The sequence below is a fragment of the Ipomoea nil genome, unplaced genomic scaffold (genome assembly GCF_001879475.1).
Source record: "Ipomoea nil cultivar Tokyo-kokei standard unplaced genomic scaffold, Asagao_1.1 scaffold0666, whole genome shotgun sequence".
NCBI lineage: Eukaryota > Viridiplantae > Streptophyta > Magnoliopsida > Solanales > Convolvulaceae > Ipomoea > Ipomoea nil.
Genome location: NW_017617094.1, coordinates 1,070,497 through 1,091,204, shown reverse-complemented (window position 1 = coordinate 1,091,204; position 20,708 = coordinate 1,070,497). Strand labels below are relative to the sequence as shown.

Here is a 20,708-nt window from a genome sequence, read left to right as displayed (position 1 = left end):
TTTTTTTTTGTTAATTTTAATTTTATTTTGTATATAGTTTTGTTTGGATTATTATTATTATGAACCCACATCATTTACAAAGGGAGCCTGTGGCTCCCCTTTGTCTTTGTCTTTTTTTTTTTTTTTTTTTTTTTTTTTTTTTTTTTTTTTCTTGTGTTAATTTTAATCTTACTAGTATTTTCACCCGTGCGATGCACGGAATGGAATTGTTGTAATATATTAAGAATATTTAAATCTATATATAATTATTTAAGAGTTGATTTCACTAGAGGTCGTTTATCTTTCCTGACAATTCCAAATTTAATTCTAGGCTATAGTTATTAATTATTACAATTTATTCTATGTTACAACTCTTACGTTAATATTCTTACTATTATTATTAACACTTAATTACTTTTAGATTTATTATTACCACTTATATTATTATTATTATTATTATTATTATTATTATTATATTATTATTATTATTATTATTATTATTATTATTATTATTATTATTATTATTATTATTAGTTTCTTTTCAAGTACTGTTAGTATATAATGGTCGTGAGGCACAATAATAATATAACCATAATTAAATATTCTTGTATTGTATTCCAGAGTTAATGCCATTTTTGATCCTAGACTTATTGACACTTTTCATCCTTCATAATAAAAATTGCCACTTAGTAAACATTGTTATTGGTCGTTGGACAGTTTTGATCCTCCGTCAATGAAGTCGTTTGTTGACCGTGAATTAGAAGGGTTTTTCTGTCTTTTTATGTCTTATTCTTCTAATATTGTTTAGACCAGCGCTGCTGTGACTCCTGTGAGGCGAGATGGCGAGACTTGGCGGCTAAGTAGTAACCGTCGGTAGTGAGTAGCAGCGAGGTTCTTCTCCGGCGAGTTGTGGGTACGGCGGCGAGCATACGAGGCAGTAACTCCTTCCGGCGACGGACCAATAAGGCAGATCTGGCAGTGCAGCAACAGATCCGGCGAGGTTGGGGCCTTCACCGGTGGTTTTTGGTTCCGGTGAAGCAGAGAGGGCAGCAGGTCGGTGAACCCTCCTATGGTAAATAGCAGTTGTAGTTGTAGATGGCGTGATGTAGAATTTGCACCTGTAAGTCCTCCCTTCCATATTGACCACAAATATCCTTCCCATCTCTCTCTCTCTCTCTCTCTGACCACAACTACTTGGTGCACAACCTCAAAAACTCTGTTATTCTACCTGAAATTCATTGAAGTTTCAAGCTGAAAATGTGGAATCTGCCGCACCCCAAAAATCGCATTGTCTGAGGTGTTGGAATGGCCGGTGTTGACTTCCTGGCTGCTGTAGCTTCATTCCCCAACCCGGATGATAAAATTCGGAGCACCAGCTTTGAGGTTCAAGGAGGTGGTAACACTGGCAATGCTTTGATAAAACCCGGATGATAAAATTCGTCTTGGTCTTAATCCAAGGATCATTTACAAAGGGAGCCTGTGGCTCCCCTTTGTCTTTGTCTTGTTGTTTTTTTTTTTTTTTTTTTTTTTTTTTTTTTTTTTTTTTTTTTGTGTTAATTTTAATCTTATTTTGTATATAATTTTGTTTGGATTATTATTATTGTTGTTGTTGTTGTTGTTTTATTGTAATTTGATTATTTAGAAAATTCACCAAAATTTTAAGAAATTCATCTGTTTAATATTTTATATTTAATCAAAAAAACCAAAAAAATATTATTTAATAACTTAGAAATTTACTCCAAACTGCTAAAAACTAAAACAACACATACATTTTGGGTTAATCTTTCCAAACCCCCACTAATAATAAATAAATAATAAATTAATTAATAAAAACTAAAATAAGAAGACAACGCTAAAGCTTCTTAAATAAGAACATTTTGACTTCTCAATACTTGCCCACATTGATGTGCAAGTAATTATGTTTGTAAGAGGAGTTTTGCTCCTCTTAGATGAGCTCTCTCTTTTCAAACATTTTCAATGTGTGATCAAAATGATCTCATATCATTTACAAAAGGAGTCTGTGACTCTCTTTTTTTTTTTTTTTTTTTTTTTTTTTAAATTTTAATTTTATTTTGTATATAGTTTTGTTTGGATTATTATTATTATTATTATTATTATTATTATTATTATTATTATTATTATTATTGTTATTATTATTATTATTGTTGTTGTTCTTGTTGTTGTTGTTATTATGATTTGATTATTTGGAGAATTCTTCAACATTTTAAAAAATTCGCATGTTTAACATTTTATATTTAATCAAAACATCAAAAATATTATTTAATAATTTAGCAATTTGCTCCAAACTGCTAAAAACTAAAACAACACATACATTTTGGGTTTATCTTAGCCAAACCCCCTAATAAATTTAAAAAAAAAATTAAAATAAGAAGTCATTAAAATAATGTTTCTTAAATAAGAGCCTTTTGAAACGTTGGGCTTCAATAGGTTGAGAAAGTTTATATGAACAGATACTACATGTAACACGGTGAATCGAATAGTTATGTTGTGGAACCGTGTCCACTTTGCAAGGTAGACACAGTTCTATGTTCATAATTGCTGAAATATATGTTCATAATTATAAAGCTAAATATTCACAATCTTTGAACTTCATATTCATAATTATTGAACTCTATATTCACAACTACAAAACTCTATGTTCATAATTACTAAACTATATGTTCATAATTATAAAGCTATATATTCATAATTTTTAAACTTCATATTCACAATTATTGAATCTCTATATTCATTATTACATAACTATATGTTCATAATTATGTTCACAACACTATGTTCATAATTTTAGAACTATATATTCATAATTATGAGCAATTTTAGAACCGTGAGGTGGACATGATTCCACAGCATAATTTGACGTATCAATAGTACTCAAAAAATAAAATATTTGTCTTTGGACTTCTCACTACTTGTTGACATTGATGGACAAACAATTATATTTGTAAACAATTAATAATAATATATAAAACTATTAAGTATTTGACCAATAAAATATAAAATATTTAATTAATTTGACTACAAAAATTTGGGCGGGAAAATGAAATAGGAGGATTTTACTTTTATATATATATATATATATATATATATATATATATATATATATATATATATAGAGAGAGAGAGAGAGAGAGAGAGAGAGAAATTGTATAATGATTAGTTAACAAGGGCAAAGTTGAGATATTTCAAATCTTAAATTATCTAATAAAATTAAGGTAATTACATTACCTTGAAACATTATTGCTACATCAATTTTTAATTGAAGTTTGATTATAAAGACTAGGGTGATGTAATATTGGTAAAAAGTAATAAAAATGTTTAAATTTAATTGATTACTATACCAACTCCCCAAATAATAAAGTTAAATAGTTAGTCAGATTGTTGACTTGATAACTACAAAGTTATAAGTTAAACTCCTAAAGAGAGTGCTTTATTGTACTTCTTTGTTTGAGCTCATCAACGATGATCAGCTTATGTTGATTTACTTCCTTATGATTCTTTACTAACTATGGTTACAAGACGAAGCTTATTTACTGTATACTTCCGGGTAATGACAGTAGATACTTTTCATCATGGTTAAATTGATACAATTTTTTAAATATTTTTTATATGTAATTTATGATTTATTACAAAAGAATAAAGTTTACTCATCCAAAAGTGATACGGAGTATTAATTTCAAAATATTTTAGATTTTACCACACAGGTGGTGTCTAACCAGTCACCAAATGGGTTGAAGGCTTGAAGCAACAGAGTTGTTAAATGATGTGTAAATTATATCGTGTATTGCGGTGCATAATTGATTATGCAGCGCGCATCAAAACGACGTTATTTTATTTAATGGAAAAGAAACGGAATCCGCAAAAAAATAACTATGTTATTCAGTTTCATTTTGTATATACTGTAGTTTCAGTTCAACACAACTACAGTTTCATTTCAATATAACTACAGTTTCATTTCAATATAACTACAGTTTCATTCAATATTTATACACTCAAATATGTGAAAATGTTATTTAATTTTATTTTATATACATTATAGTTTCATTAAAACATAACTACATGACCATTTCGATATAATTATAGCTTCATTGCACAATATACACTCAAATATGTAAAATGTTAGTTATTCCGTTTCATTTTATATATACTGCAGTTTCATTGATATAATTGCAGTTTCATTTGATAATAAAAAAAATAATGGCCCTGTTTGGTAAAATGGCTGTTAGCTGATAGCTGATTGTGTTAATTAGATGGTATAAATAGTTGATAACATTAGCTGATTGTAGAAAAGTGTTTGGTAAATTAGCTGTTAGTTGATAGCTGTTTGGTATAATTTCTTTTCTCAAAAAGCTAATTGAAAAGTTGCTAGGAGTAGCTTTTTAAATTTTAGCCTTTTGGAGTTGCAAAAAGCTAATTAACCAAACATCTATATTGATATTTTAACTAAATCAAACAATTAATAGTGGTCAAATAAGCCAAAATTGGCCTATAGGCCAATTTTTTACCAAACACGGCCAATATGTGAAACAATGTCAGTTTAAATACACTATAATGTCACTCCGTTAACACTGCGCGATGCATAATCAATTATGTACCTTGGTGCACAATATAACGACCCTAAACCATAAAGATGGGCCCACATGCAATTCCCAAGTCCCAATAGGCTAGCCGTCAAACTCGGTCCTACACTCCTATCAATCGTTATACCCTACACCACGGCGCGCGTAGCACTGTGCGCCGCACGCCTCCCAAAACGACGTCGTTTTGGGGTCGTTTTGGGATGCGCGGTAAGAAGTTGCTGTGATTATGTATATTTGTTCACACAATTATGTATATTTGTTCATACAATTATGTATATTTGTTCATACAATTATGTACATTTTTTATACAATTATGTACATCCGAATCAGAAAATTTGTGTGTATTATGTTAAGAGTTGATGTGTATTATGTTAAAAGTTTATGTTTATTATGTATTATGTTAAATTATGTGTATTATCTTTTAAAAAGAGTATGTATAATTTGTTATATAATTATGTACATTCATGTATACAATTATGTGTATTCTAGTATAACATTATATACATTTTTGAACATAGATTTTTTTTAAAGAAAAATTAACTGCCATACACCGGGGCGAAAAATTTCCAAAAAAAAAAAAAAAATTAAAACGATGTCGTTTTGCATTTGGACACACAATGCAACGCGCGCCGTGGTGTAGTATATAAATTGCCCACTCCTATGATTCATGTTAAAATCCTAAAGCAGGGCCCAAAGCCAACTCCTCTCAGCTGTCGCCCTGTCGGAATCAAAAAAAGCAAAGAAAATATTAGTTTTTTTTTTTTTTTTTTTTTTTTTTTTTTTTTTTTTTTTTTTTTAAGAAGATGATTATCTTATGGGTGTTTGGTAGGATGAAATTGTAATTCCATTCTTACCAAATTTCATAAAATGTACAATTTTATTATTTGGTTGGAGGGAATTGTAATTCCTAAGGTCCCATAAGAATTGGAATTTCACAGTAAATAATAATAATAATAATAATAATAATAATAATAATTATTATTATTATTATTATTATTATTATTATACAAGGGTATTTTAATCCTTATTCACTTCTTTCTTTTTAATTCTCAATCATTCTACTCTTGCCTACCAACTAATGAAATTTGAATTATCACTTTATCATTTTCTCATGGAATTACAATTCATTTTTTCAACGAAACGCCCCATTAATGTGTCCATTGAGCGTGCAAGTCACATATTAATTAATTTGGTCAAATTTTTAAAATTTGAAATTCATCAAATTAACTAAATTAGTAAGAAATACACCCACACAGACACATATAATATTTTGTATATAGAATATAATATATTTTATAAAATATATTATGCAAAACAAAATTTTAGTTTAGTTAATTTGATTAACTATTTCACCAAAATGAAATTTTTATTAATTTGACTTTAGTTAATTCAGTTCAAAATTAATCGAATTAAATGAATGGACACCCTTAGTGCATGCATGTATAAAGAATAGTTGAAGCAATGTACTTAAAGGTTGTTTTGATAATTTACAACTAACATAATTTGAGTCGTCCATAACTAAAATCTTAAAAATATTGTCTACTTCGATTGAACACACAAATTGTGTAGTTGTATGTGTATTTAATGTATCAAATAAGTGATATATTTTTATACATAAAGTATGGAATAATAAATATTATTGTAATTATGAGAGGTGACAATTGTTATGAAACTAATTTAAGTAAAAAATAAGTTACCCTTAAGGAATTAGTCTAATGAATGAGAAATATTACTTAAAGATCTGCTTACCAATACAGCAGGGTGAAAATTCAATTCCTTCTATAAAGTATATAATTTGATGTTGAGTATTGAAATTATATTGACTCAGTTTACATCCTTATGAATTTTGAAAGGATTTATGAAATTCAAAATATAATCTTACGATGTGGGGACACTGACAATAAGTTATTAAAAAAAAAAACATAGAAAATAAAATATGAAGGATGTATGTAGGGACTAGGGAGTAACCAATAAGAATTTAGAATTGTGATATCACACAAATATGAGTAAACTTTTATGCAACTTTCTATAAAAGACAATATTGACAATGACATATTCAATTTTCTCACATTCTCATTTAGCTTGTCTTTTTAGACCACTAGCACACAGTCACACACAAATCCCTACTCACACGCCCGCCACTAAAGAAATGGGTAATTTGATTTCAGCCCCTAAATTTTTATACTTTTTATTTATCTTTGAGAAAATGATCGAATAGTTCTGTCAAGTTTAATAAAAAGTAATTAAACTCTTGAACTTTGAAAAGTTATAATTAAATATTTTATATAATTATTGTGATGTGTCAAGATCCATTAGTCAGTAATCCTATCAATTATACATATTAAATTATTAAAAATTACTAATTTCTTATTTAATTTCTTAATCCATCACCAACTCGTTGTCATGTTCGTCGTTGTCTTCCTCAGGCGAAGAAGGCAATCATGGCCTTCCTTCAAATTTGAAGAAGGCATTCGACAACTTCAATAGTGAACAAAAAACATGCCACATCATTATAAATTAACCAGTAACATTTTGGTTACATGTAAACAAGGTTTAAATGGACAGTTTTTTTTTTTTTTAATTTTTTTAATGGATAATTGTACTAAGCTTCGGTGGTTAATTGTAACTTTTAAAGTTTGATAGTTTAACTATTTTTTCGTCAAAAGTTGGAGGGTTTATTTGACTCTTTTCCTTTTATCTTTTCATGGATAAATATGATGAGATTTGAATTTAAATTTATAAATAAAATATGAGTGTAAATTGTCGATCAATCCCAAATAAGTTGATAGGTTTGTTTTGTTAGCACTTGTAAAGTGCATAGTTTGATTTCTACCAAAACAAAGAGAGGGATGAAATATTTACTTTTTTCGATACATTAGTGACCTGTTTGGTTAACATGAATTGTCGAATTGAATTACAATTACAACGCAATTCTTTGAGCCCCCAATTATAGTGTTTGGTTGGAGGGAATTACAATTATTCCCTCCACTTGCTGAATTAGAATTCATGAACCTTCCACTAAGAATTCTAATTCAGTGTTGAATTGGAGAAAAAATTGGTTGTCAAGACATTTTTGCCCTTCTACTATTAAGTTGGGCTATACTAATATTCATCATTGCATGTACTCATGTACTGTTAAGTTACAAAGAAATAAAGGGTTTCTCTAATTCTCTCTCGTCTCTGGTATTCTACACGATCACCGTGTGCCTCCGTGAAGCAAGCGGATTAGAGACGGCGTCCGATCGTCTTCCCCTACTGCCATCTCCACCGCAGACAGCATCCACCTTCACTGTTTTCTCCTCCATCTTCACCGCTACTGATCGTTACTCCCTTATTTTCGCACTATTGTTTCCCTTTGCTTTGTTTTACTAGTTTAATCTTGTTTGCAGTTTCTGTGTTTTTCCTCTCGTTGTTTTGACGAGTTTCTTCCTCTCGTTTACTTGGCGAGTTCTTTTTCATAAAACGTGAAACAATAAAATTAGTCATGTCGTATGTGAATCTCATCCTGGGTGATAAACATGACAATGAAAAAGAGATTCCTCTGAACTATGATATGCAGTTCAACCCGATGAAGATATTGTCAACGGATAGAAGAATGAAAATAGATACTTAGGTGGTGTGCAAGACTATTCAACCAATGTTAGTCTTGGGTACGTTTGACCAAATCATTAAAGAAGCTTTAAGTTCTTGCAAAGAATTCAGCTTCAAATTTGTGAAACATTTTGCAAATCAAGTTTTTTGTAGCATTGCTAGGGAAGTTGTTACTATGTCTGAATGTAAGGAAAGTTTCACCATTTCATGGATCTTTATTGTAAATGTTTCAGCCTATAATTAATGAATTAATTTCTTTATTTTTTTAAAAAAAATTACAAAGAAAGATTTAATAATAATAATAATAATTTATTATTATTATTATTATTATTATTATTATTATTATTATTATTATTATTATTATTATTATTATTATTATTATTATTATTATTATTATTATTATTATTATTAGAGAAAATTACACTTTTGGTCTTGTGACTATTGCTGTCTTGTTAATTTGGGTATTTGACTTTAAAAACTATCAAAGTCCCGTAACTATGCAATTTTTAACACATTTGGTCCTCCCGACCAAATCGCCGGTCAAATGTTGCCGGAAAAATGTAATTCCTTTAAAATTGTTTATTCATGGGGGCAAAATGGTAATTTCAAGTCAATTTCTTCTTCTTCCCTGTTGGTCGGAATGCAGCGAGACGCAACTATTGGCCGAAATTGCAGCGAGAATTTCCTCATTCGGAGCTTTGAGTATTGCGGCAGAACTGTTGCATATTCGGATACGCGGACATCAAACCATGTGGAGGGAAGTGGCCTGGGTAATATTCCACTTATGAAATAATGATATAGACACTGTAAAACCCACGCTGCTATGTTGATGTGCTGCCACCTTGTTTTGCAAAATTCAATACACTTCAAAAAGACAAAACTTCACTACAAATCAAGCCTATAAATTGTAGGGAAATTAATTGTTGAAGTATCATTACTTCTTCAATTATGTCGACAAAAGCTGGAGTGCGTAGAGGTCTGCTGAAGCTCAGGTCCAAACAGAGGAGATCAGAGACGAGTTTCCACCAACATTCTTAGACCCACCATGCATTCTCGCACAAGAAAGGATGCTAGCAAGAAGAAAGAAGAATACAAGCAAGAAAGATTCAAGAAGAAAGACAGAAGAGATTGAAGCAGACTGTGATTCAGGAATCCGTCGTGTTCGTAAGTCAAGGGAGCCTACTGGAGAATCAAGTGAGAGAGATCGTCGGAGAACCAGCTTTCCCCTTTTTTGTTAACTTAAAATGACCATTTTGCCCCCATGAATAAACAATTTTAAAGGAATTATGTTTTTCCGGTAACATTTGGCCGGCAATTTGGCCGGGAGGACCAAATGTGTTAAAAATTGTATAGTTACGAGACTAAATTGATAGTTTTTAAAGTCAAATACTCAAATTAACAAGACCACAATAGTCATAGGACCAAAAGTGTAATTTTCTCTTATTATTATTATTATTATTATTATTATTATTATTATTATTATTATTATTATTATTATTATTATTATTATTATGACATTTCAATCATTATATCACTTATTTCCGTAACCATATTTTTGCATACCAAACAATGTAATTTGAATTTCTACTTTATTCTCACCTTATTCTTTTTTTTTTTTTTCCACCGAATTGCAATTCCTTCCCCCCTAATTCATTCATTCCAACCAAACGCCCTACATTTTGGTAGTCCTTGCCTATACACCTTGCACACAAGATGTCTTCATTTCCTCTGGTCTCCAAAATCTCAAGATTCCTAAAAAAAATCTAAAACAAGACATTAAGGTGATCGATGCAACAAATTCGCCAAATTTTATTTTCTTACTATCAAAGACAATGTTGACGTAAAAGTAATGTTTGCTTTTCTCTTTTAAGATTTTCTCGCATTCCCATTGGCGTTATTTAATACTCCGTAAGTCTTAACTTGTCAATATTTGGACCACACACCAAAATCCCAACTCACACGCCATGCAACTAAAGAAATGGATAATTTCCTTTCAACCCCAACATTTCTATATTGTTTTTATTTTTTCATGGGGGACACAAGGATGAGATTTAAATTGCAAATTATTGATAAAAATAAGTGTAACTTGTCATTAAGTTACACCACAAATCTTTAGAGAATATTTGGTTCATACTATCACATTCCCAAATTAACATTTCGAAAAATAATTAAAATTTTAAGAAGAAAAAAATCTATGAGAACATAAAATTGAACTTTAAAATCATTTCGATAATTTTATATTATTTGAATGAATTTCACATTTTCGAGAATTGCATTAGAGCATATAAAATTGTATACCCACATTACAAAGACAATGTGGTATAACTTGAATTAAATTTTACCTTAAGATTTATTTTAGTTTCACTTGAACTTCTCATTTTACAGATTGCACAAAATATCTAAAAAGATTTTTTATTGTTATTGTTTATTTAAAAAAAAAATTCAAATTAATTAATACCATATAATTAATTTGTGCATGAAACTCTACCAATATCTTTTGCATAGAAATGTTATATAATCTTACTAAATTTATATCTTTACTACGTGATAATATTTAATTAAAAAATATATTCATTTTTTAATGTTAGGCGAGGTTGACCAAGTCACGTTGAGAGGTGAACGTTAAGAGGTAGTATTAAGAAAAAAATAACATTATCATCGTAGTGTAGGAGTTTCACCCTCTTGTGGGGATAGCTCTTTATGGGCACAAATGGTCCTCCTATCTAAGGGATCACTAAGTTACCATGATTTAACTTCTTTACAATTTATGTAAGATCGAGGTATGGGATTTCAAAGCGAGATATTTCATTTTTTTACACCAAAAAAAAATAAAGAAAAGGAAAGATTTGATCTTTTATAGGTTACTCTACATATTTATAGGATTTACAAGAATCCATGGGAGAAAGTGTAATTTTGAAACTAAGAGAGTATCCAAGTGATAGTACCAAAAACTTTAGAGGGTCCAAGAGCAATTATCCAAAAAAGGAACATGACCATCAATTACATTATACATACAATTCAATAAAGATCGGTTCTTGCTTCTTTCTGTTATGTCTTCATAGAATTATTGAATCATCAGCATTTCTTGGCAAGAAAACAAATTGTGAGAACTAGAAAATGAAGTGTTTTTGCATATTCAAAGAGGAATCAGCACCAGAGTTGAAGAAAAGCAGAACTAAACAACAAACTTCTGGGGCAAGAAGCAGCAAAGCCAGTAAACCAAAAAGCATAAGGGAAATGTACAGAGAGAAAGGGCAACATTTGAGGGTTTTCTCTCTCTCTGAGCTTAGAGAAGCCACGTGTAACTTTAACAGGCTGTTGAAGGTTGGAGAGGGAGGTTTTGGGAGAGTGTATAAGGGTTCAATCAAGCCCCCTGATGGCCAGGGTGATCCAATTGTTGTTGCCATTAAGAAGCTCAATGTTAATGGATCACAGGTATATCTATATATCTTCTCTTTCTAGTTCAAATTGTTTGATTTGTTGCTAATTTTTTTTTTTGGTTATTTAGTGCTAGAAGAAAAGTGAACTATCTGTTCCCAAAGTTACTCAAGAGCCTTTCTTGGTCTAGTTGGGTAGGTTCTTGGCTAAATGTAAATTATATTTGGAGAAGGATAAACAAAAAGAATATATTTTGGTCAATTTTAGACAGATTTATGATATTATTGCATTTGAGAAATAGGAGATTGTACTAGAAATTGTGGGGGAAATCTTGCAATTTGAAAATTTGAAGTAGATTTTCTTGACTTGTAGTTACTGGATGGTTATTCTTGGACTGATGTATTCTATATCTGGTTTTTGTGTTGGAAAATTTTGGGTTTATGTGTTCTGGGCATTCTAGAAGATGCATAAAGACTTGGAATGCAAGGGCACTCTGGTATTTTTGTTGATACATTAGGTTTCCCAGCTTACGCCATACTCACGAGTTGCCCGTCAGGCCCCGGGTTCTCACTCCTTGCCTGTCAGCGCACAAAGGGTCTTCATCACCTCTGGTCGGTCAATGTTTCCCAACCCCCAGCCCCCAGGTCCCCAGTGGGATTCAAACCCCCACACGGCCTCTGGAGCAAGGGTTTAGGGTGATTGGTCGAACCAATTGAGTTAGCTGGCGGGGCACTCTTGTGTTTCTTACTAGGATCTTAGCCAAGGCATAAAGCTTTGTTTCCCAAACTTTCGGGTTAGGTTGGTGCTTGGGACTTGGCTGGAAATTGATCTGTTGTAGTTACTACTTATAACCAACACTATTCTCTCTTTAAAAGTGATTTTAAACGATTAACAGTTATTTCTTGGTGGTGGTTTCTAATAGGGGATGCATTAATTTCTCTACAGCTCAAGCTAAATGTTACAGTGCATCCATATTGTAGGGTCACAAACAATGGGTTGCAGAAGTTCAGTTCCTCGGTGTCGTGGAACACCCTAACCTCGTTAAACTTTTAGGGTACTGTGGAATAGATGGGAGAAACGGGATCCAACGCCTGCTGGTTTACGAGTACATGCCCAATAGGAGCCTAGAAGATCATCTTTTTAACAACTCCATGCCAACAATTTCTTGGAGAACGCGGTTAAATATTATCCTCGGTGCAGCTCAAGGTATAGCTTATTTGCACGAGGGGTTGGACGTGAAGGTACTATTTTTAGCTTGAACTTGAAATTCGTAAACATAGAGTCGATACAGAGCATTTGAGCTTATTACTTCCTAGATTTCAAAATGTCATTTCGGTTCATGCCCACTGGTTTTGCTCTACTGCACAATATTTTGTTCTTTATGCATACATATAGGCCCGTAATTTTTGGTAGATTTCGAAATGTCCTTCGGTTTGAACTGCATCTATTGGTAATAAAGCTTCATGTAGACAATGACAACTTTCTCTGCACTTAATATTATGTGAAGGTGATCTACCGAGATTTCAAAACATCAAATGTGCTATTGGACAAGGATTTCAACGCGAAGCTTTCAGATTTTGGGCTCGCGAGAGAAGGACCAACGGGCGACAAGTCTCACGTGTCCACAGCTGTAAGTAAAGCTATGAACAAATTATGATAATTATACTTTCCAAGTTGCTCTCCTATATGGGAGGTTGTGGGTTCGAGCCTGGAGGTGGTATTGACTCTTTGTGCTTCAGTAGGTTGAGAAAGTAGTTATGATCAGATACTGCATTGTAACAGAGTCAGTAGTACTAAAAAAATATATACTTTCCAGAAACATTTTTGTTTTTTATTTATATTGTACTAAATTCACGTTAACCATTTTGCACGGTGTTAGCCTATCGGGACAATGGGGTATACTGCCCCGGAATACATTGAAACCGGGCATTTGTCTGTGAAGAGCGATGTATGGAGCTTTGGAGTTGTCCTGTACGAAATCCTCACAGGTAGACGGACTATGGAAAGAAACCGCCCTTCTTCAGAGCAGAAGCTTTTGGATTGGGTGAAGCAATACCCCGCTGACAGCAGCCGGTTTAGCGTGATAATCGATTCGCGCCTCAGAAACCAACACTCTCTCAAGGCTGCAAGACGGATTGCGAAGCTGGCAGACAGTTGCTTGAGCAAGGATGCAAGGGACCGGCCTACAATGAGTCACATCGTGGAGATTTTGAAGCAAGTGATAGACGATTCAGAACTTGAAACTTCAGAAGCCTCGGGTTGATAGCTTGCCATTTTAGAATCGTCACCACAGGTACCTGACAGAAAAAAGAAAAAAAAACCGAAACGAGGGTGATAACTGCAAGATAAATGACCCCGGCCCTATGGCTCGTGCAAGTTGATTAACATAAAATCTCGGATGCTCAGCTGATAACCAACACTTTTTTTCCTGAACTTTCTTGTTCTGTTGTTTCTATCTCTCGTTTTGTTTTTGGTCTTAGATGCTCAAGTGCTGAAGGCAAATGGGAAGCCTTAGCCTTTGTCATTCTGGAATTGAAGCTTGTAACTAATTAGGGCGACATCGAGGTTCGTTCTCATTTTTTTCTGTAATTTTTCTTTGTAAAAAAGAAGTAATGCAAGAATCAAGTGAATATAGCTTTTGTATTGTTTAGGCTAACTGTTGAACCACACCCTGTTTGTTTTGAATTAGAGATTATACATGAGACCTGTTATCTAAAGTCATGTGTTTATATGACTAGACAATGATGCCTTTGAAAGAATTGCATCTTTGATTTTTTTTCTCCTTTAAAAAGTAGAGAGAAAGTGAAATATCGGTTTGTTGAATGAGAATACAATTGCTAGGCTTATATGACTAGACAATGATGCCTTTGAAAGAATTGCATCTTTGATTTCCCTCCTTTAAAGTAGAGAGAGTGAAATATCGATTTGTTGAATGAGAATACAATTGTTGGACAGCAGCTTGGAGAGACGAGTTTAGTATATTGCCATCAAAACGTGAGGCTGATTGTTAATACATATAAGAAAATAAAGTTGTGTATTCACTATAGTTTTTGGCATAGTGTTAAACGTTTGATGTTACAATTGGTATTATAAGAAATTATGGATGCACTTATTAGTAATCACTTGATAATGACAATAATGCTATCCTAGGTTGGACTTTTGGTCTTTGTTGTGTATGAAAGATTGTTAAAATATCTTTTAATGGAAAAAAGGGGCAAAGTAGAATGGGAAATGTTTGGTGGAATCCAAAAGGAAGAATATCTAATTTATTTTGAATCACTATTGGCATCCACTAAGGCACCCTTTTTACTTTGACAAAAAAGTTATATATAGCCAATTTAGTCCTTACACTTCACCGTATGCAACTTTCTAAAGCCCTCTTCTTCCTCAAAGAACTCTCTAGGAATATACTCTACATAAGATCTTCAATGTATCTACATGTACAACAATAATAAAATGTTGAAACTTTAATTTAATTTAGTTACCAGGACTATGTGGTCTAATGGTATCCGGGTTGGACTTCCATTTGGAAAATTATGAGTTCGAGTCTCATGAACAGATACTACAATGTAATAAAGCCAGTAACTTTCCAAAAAAAAAAAAATTTAATTTAGTTTTTTTCCTAACTTGTATAGTAAGATTCAATAATTAGTTAAATAAGACATTTTAATTTCATTATACTCATCACTCATTAACAAGCTAATGTCTATGACAATATGATGACTTAGTGTAGAGGGCTTTCGCTTTATGAATTCTTCTCGATTCTTACCAGTGTTGCGAAACTCGCTAGGCGTCCATCGGGGGCTGGATGAGCACCTAGGCGAGCACCTAATTTAAAAAAAAAAACATTTAAAAGTTTTCGAAAGGTAAATTAGATTTAAAAATAAAATTAAATCAATTGATATTGAACTGTTAGAGTTAATTTTACCGGAGGTCCCTTGTTTTTAGTGGCAATTCCAAATTTAACCCTACACTATCGTTTTTGCCATTTTACATCCCAGATTATCATTTTTTGGACACTTTTAGTCGTTCTCATGATTTTTTTTTTCTACTTTTAGTAAAGGCATTTTTGTCTCTTCATATTTTTCTTTTGTTATTTTTCCGGTTTCAACCAGTTTAATTGGTTTACGACTTTACTAAAAATTGGTTGAAAAATATGGTTACTAAAAATCAGAGGTTACCTAAAGTTCTAAACCAATTAAACTGGTTGAAACCGGAAAAATAACAAAAGAAAAATATGAAGAGACAAAAATGTCATTACTAAAAATAGAAAAAATCATGAGAATGACTAAAAGTGTCCAAAAAACGATAGTATGAATATCCAGATTAGTTTTCTTATACGAACGAGAGGTGGTTCAAACCTTCGACCTTTCTTATGGGACAAGACAAGAGTGTACGATCACTCACACCAACTAAGCTGATTTAACTACTTCTCATTAAATTTAATTGAAATATGTCTTTGATTTTTCAAAAAGAAGATCATAAGTTTAAGTTTCATTTCAATTCAAGCGTCAGCATAGAGTAAATACCGGTGGACGTCCTCTGACTTTGGTGGCACTGTCATTTTTAGTCCTCAACTTTTAAATTAATCATTTCCAGTCCTCTTACTTTTTGTTTTTAACCATCTATGGTCCTTTCGTTACACTTAGCCATTTAATGCCGTTTTCTCAAGGGGAATTCGGTCCTTTCATAATTAATATATTAAGTATTTTTTTAAAAGAAATTCCGCGCATTGCATTCCTTAAATGCCTAATTTTTAGCTAATTTTAATTTCAAGAGCAGATTTTTCCTAATTATTGAAGAAAAGTAAATCGAAACTCTGATCCGGGATGGAATTGAGACTCCTTTGAGGATTTGGCAAGGCAAAATTTTAAACTCCGGAGTTTTGATCGCCGAAAACTAAATGCCCTAATTTAGCATGCAAGGTTAGGCAGTGCCATCGACATTGATGGATATATGGATCTTCGGAGCTTTCTGTTCTGCAATGTGGAGGAGGGTGGAAGAGAGGAGATAGTAGAATCATCAATGAAAAAGAAAGGGAATTACAGAATAAAACATTTACTTCAACCTAGTGGTATTTTTGTAAGTAAATTCATTTACTTTTTTTTTTTTTGGTCATTTTTGTCATTTCATTTAAGAGTAAGCTGACTACGCGAGAGTATAAGCGGCGACGAATTCAATGAAGGGTGAATTTGTAGTTGCGATATGGGAGTGAAGCAACGTCATATCCTTTTCCCCTTGTGATTTGCTGTAGAGGCTGAACTGTCTGGAGGAGGCGATGATGATAGAGAGAGCATCAATGAAGATCGGTGGCTGAAATGCTTCTTCACGGCAGAAAATTCTCAGTGAGAAATGAAGAGAGGGAGGCAGCTTGTCAATAATATTAATGTTTCTCATACGAGCTTCTGTACAATAATAATAAAAATAGTGTTTTGTTCAGTTATAATGTAGGCCAAAAATTGTGGATGTAATGTCATGGAATCAAATATTTTGCCCCCTTAAGGAATAAAAAATGTATATCAATGTTCATATATGTTGTATGCATATCACTGTTTTTTGTGTGTTAGAACTTGATTCAGCTTGTGACTTCCTACTATAAGAATGCTTATATTGTATTACATTTACGGTAAATGTGTTGTTTGTGGAGATGAAAGAGAAGATATAGTTTCATGGTTTAGGTAAATGTTTTGTGCTTCTGTTGGACTTAGAATAGTTTTGGGATTCACATAATTAGTTTGTGAGTTGTATTATCTAAGGCAACAGAATTGGTTTCTAAAGTAGCAATGACTCATTTATCCTATCAACTGAAAGGGCGAAATTGGTTTCCGTAATACTTCATACATTAATTTCTTCAAAAAAAAAAATACTTAATGCATTAATTATGAAAGAACCAAATTGCTCTTGAGAAAACGACATTAAACGACCAAGTGTAACGGAAGGACCATAGATGATTATAAACAAAAAGTAAGAGGATTGGTAGTGGTTGATTTAAAAGTTGAGGATTAAAAGTGGCAGTGCCACCAAAGTCGGAGGACGTTCGCTGATATTTACCCCGTCAGCATATTAGCTATTTAGTTGTGGCACAGCTACTATAGAAATTTGAGTACTTAACAAGGGAAAATGACACTTTTCCCCCATCTGTTATATACTTATAACACTTTTTTCCCCCTGAATTATTTAAGTGACAGTTTTTCTCCTGATATGTTAAATGGACATATTTACCCATAAAATAAATATTTCATTTATTTTTCTTCTCCAACAAATTATAACCATGATTTGGTTCAATCCGAATAAACACTATAGCAACCAAACAGAGAGGTTATGATGACAATTTAGAACCGGAACCCGATATCTAGAGTTTATTAAAATCGCGAACCGAAACTGTCAGTTCATGTTCTGAATTGAAAAAATAAAATGCATTAGTTGTTGAATTTAGAATATTTTAAAAATAAAAAAATAAAATTTTAAAAGAAAGTTTGAACCAGCTGTTCAAATTGGATCTGAAACCGTGAATTGACGGATCAAAATCAAAACCAAATTGCGGTTATATATACTTACATGTGAGAATTAGAATAAATGCGAAAAAGAATATACACTATTTGCAAATATTATAATTCTAGTTTTAAGCTAATGCTAGTAGTTGTTCTGATTTGAACCTTTGGTTCACGGTTCAGGATCCATCTTTTTCAGTTCACGATTTTAATAAACAGAAACCAAAATATTGGGTTATGGCTCTGAATCATAACAAAAAATGTCGATTTGATTGCTATAGTGTCCGGTTCAATTTGAATCGAACCGTGGTCATCCATACGTATAAGGGATACTTTGTTGAAGAAGATAAATAAATAAAATATTTATTTTAAAGGTAAAAATCTCCATTTAATAATCAGGAAAAAAACCGCCACTTTTATAATAATTGAGGGGCAAATGTGAATGCATGAATAATTCAAAGGAAAAAAGTGTTATAAGCATATAACTCAGGAAAAAAATGTGTCATTTTCCCTACTTAACAATTAATTTTAATTTCCTAAAAAAAAACAATTAATTTTACTTCCTCAAAAAAAAAAAAAAAACAATTAATTTTACTTCATCAAAAAAAAAAATTTTATTTTTACTATTTTACCCTCCAGTATTTATTCATTGGGTGGTCACAAACTCACAAACGAAAAAGTGAAAAACCGCTGTCAACTGCTTCCGTAGTTCCATACATTGCATCTTGGTTAAACCCTCGTAGCTCGCACTCTCAAACTGATGCAGAAGAGCGGCTTCACTCTTCTACAAACAGTCGCCACTGCCGGCGTCTTCTCCGCCGTGTCTTTCTGGTTAGTTCCATTTTTGATTTTGTATTGCAATATGTGAATCTAGGGCCTGTGGCTGTGGCTATGGAGTTCATTGAAAATTGGCCCGCTTCTGTTTGGATCTTTACAGGTATGGATTTATGTTCGGCAGAGAGTCTTCTCGCAAGGAGCTCCAAGGCCTGATCGAAACTCTTCGCCAGAGCAATTGCGATTCCGATTCTTCACATCCTCCACATTCCTGACCTCGGTAACTGCTCTTTCACTTCTCGGTTTGTATATATATTAGCTCAAACTAGTCTTCGGTTTTGGTTAAATATTACTTCTTGTGTTTACTATCCATTTATTTTAGTATTTATTAAACTCGATTTTTTTTCGTGTTTAATAGAATTTAATGTAGTTTCTAAATATATAAATTTTATACTAATAGTAAATTTAATATTATGAAAAATTTGTATTAAAAATAACTTCATTTAAATCACATTAATTGAATCAGACACATAAAATGGGAGAGATGAATGAATTACTATATTAGGGAGTAATTCTTTTGAAACTTTTGGTGTTGATACACTTCTTTGTGGGGGTTTATATATGTATGCCTATCAGTGTTGGATATAAATTCAAACAGATGATTAGAATTTTAGAATGAAATTGGAAATAACAAAATAATTTTAACAAATTATAGACTTCAAAGACAGCTGAGATGGAGGTGTTCTTGTTATTGCTGAGAGATTGTGATACATGGGGGTGTCTTTAAAAATGTTTTGTATTTGTCTAACCATTTCTGTAGGGTACTTTTACCCTAATCATTTTTATTCCTTTTTCTTTTTGCTTTGGTACCATGATCCCCAATATCACAGAACCACATTGGGCTTTGGCTAAACTTGAATCAAGTTGCTGTTGGACCCCGTTTCGGGGTGCTCACCTAACATCTTTTGCTCTATTCACAAGGTTCAAACGCGAAAGGGTTCTCTCCATAAACAGCAAAGTAGTCTAGTTGCAAGTCTAAATCCCAATCAAGACAATTTTCAAGCATCTTTCTGGATAATGTTCCTTGAAAACGTATGATTTATGACACTTGAGGATTTTCATTGTGGAAGCTCTGGGTTCAAAATGTGATTTGGTGACCGTGTTTTTAAGTGTTTTGTACTTGAATCTTACATGCTTCGTGTGTAATGGACTAATGGTGGAGTTATAAACACCGGGAAATTTTATTCATGTTGATACACTAGTTGCGTCTTGAAGATTAGGAAAGACAAAGGCAGTAGTACTAGATTGTTTACATGATTCAACCATTTTCTCGGCAATTTATATCCCACACCACGGTGCGCGTTGCATTGTGTGCCACGACATCGTTTCAATTTTTATTTTTTTTTCGAAATTTCGCTACTCAGTGTTTGGCAGTTAATTTTCCTTAAAAAAAATCGATTTCTTGTTCAAAAATGTACATAATGTTATACTAGAATACACATAATTGTATACATGAATGTATATAATTATATAACAAAATACACATACTCTCTTTTAAAAGATAATACACATAATCTAACATAATACATAATAAACATAAACTTTTAACATAATATACATCAACTCTTAACATAATACACAAAAATTTCTTAATTCGGATGTACATAATTGTATAAAAAAATGTACATAATTGTATACAAAATGTACATAATAAAAAATATGCATAATTGTATAAATAAATATACATAATCATGTCAACTTCCTACTATGCCTCCCAAAACGACGTTGTTTTGAGAGGCATTGTGTGCCGTGGTGCAAGGTATAACGATTGCATTTTCTCTGGCCATTGTTTTCAAGCGTGTGCCCCTTTCCATTGTCCCAAATTTGAATAGAGCGA

The 20,708-nt window shown here is 32.1% G+C and overlaps 1 protein-coding gene and 1 long non-coding RNA gene across 2 annotated transcripts; both read left to right on the top strand.

Annotated features, from left to right (window-relative positions):
- The first annotated feature begins 11,201 nt into the window (after nucleotides 1-11,201).
- On the top strand, nucleotides 11,202-14,320 carry LOC109174805 (probable receptor-like protein kinase At5g47070). The gene is made up of 4 exons (XM_019324042.1): nucleotides 11,202-11,603; nucleotides 12,527-12,787; nucleotides 13,054-13,176; nucleotides 13,426-14,320. The coding sequence occupies exons 1-4, from the start codon at nucleotides 11,286-11,288 to the stop codon at nucleotides 13,807-13,809; spliced, it is 1,086 nt and encodes a 361-aa protein (XP_019179587.1). The 5' UTR covers nucleotides 11,202-11,285; the 3' UTR covers nucleotides 13,810-14,320.
- Nucleotides 14,321-18,714: 4,394 nt separating this feature from the next.
- On the top strand, nucleotides 18,715-20,143 carry LOC109174814. The gene is made up of 3 exons (XR_002053185.1): nucleotides 18,715-18,868; nucleotides 18,975-19,091; nucleotides 19,793-20,143. It is a non-coding gene; the product is annotated as an uncharacterized LOC109174814 (long non-coding RNA).
- Nucleotides 20,144-20,708: the final 565 nt, after the last annotated feature.

Bases quoted from the DNA above. Each gene is read 5' to 3' on its own strand.
- LOC109174805 (XM_019324042.1), top strand. From the start codon at position 11,286: ATGAAGTGTTTTTGCATATTCAAAGAGGAATCAGCACCAGAGTTGAAG. The intron at 11,604-12,526 runs GTATATCTATAT...TCCATATTGTAG, and splicing joins TCAATGTTAATGGATCACAG to GGTCACAAACAATGGGTTGC. The intron at 12,788-13,053 runs GTACTATTTTTA...TATTATGTGAAG, and splicing joins ACGAGGGGTTGGACGTGAAG to GTGATCTACCGAGATTTCAA.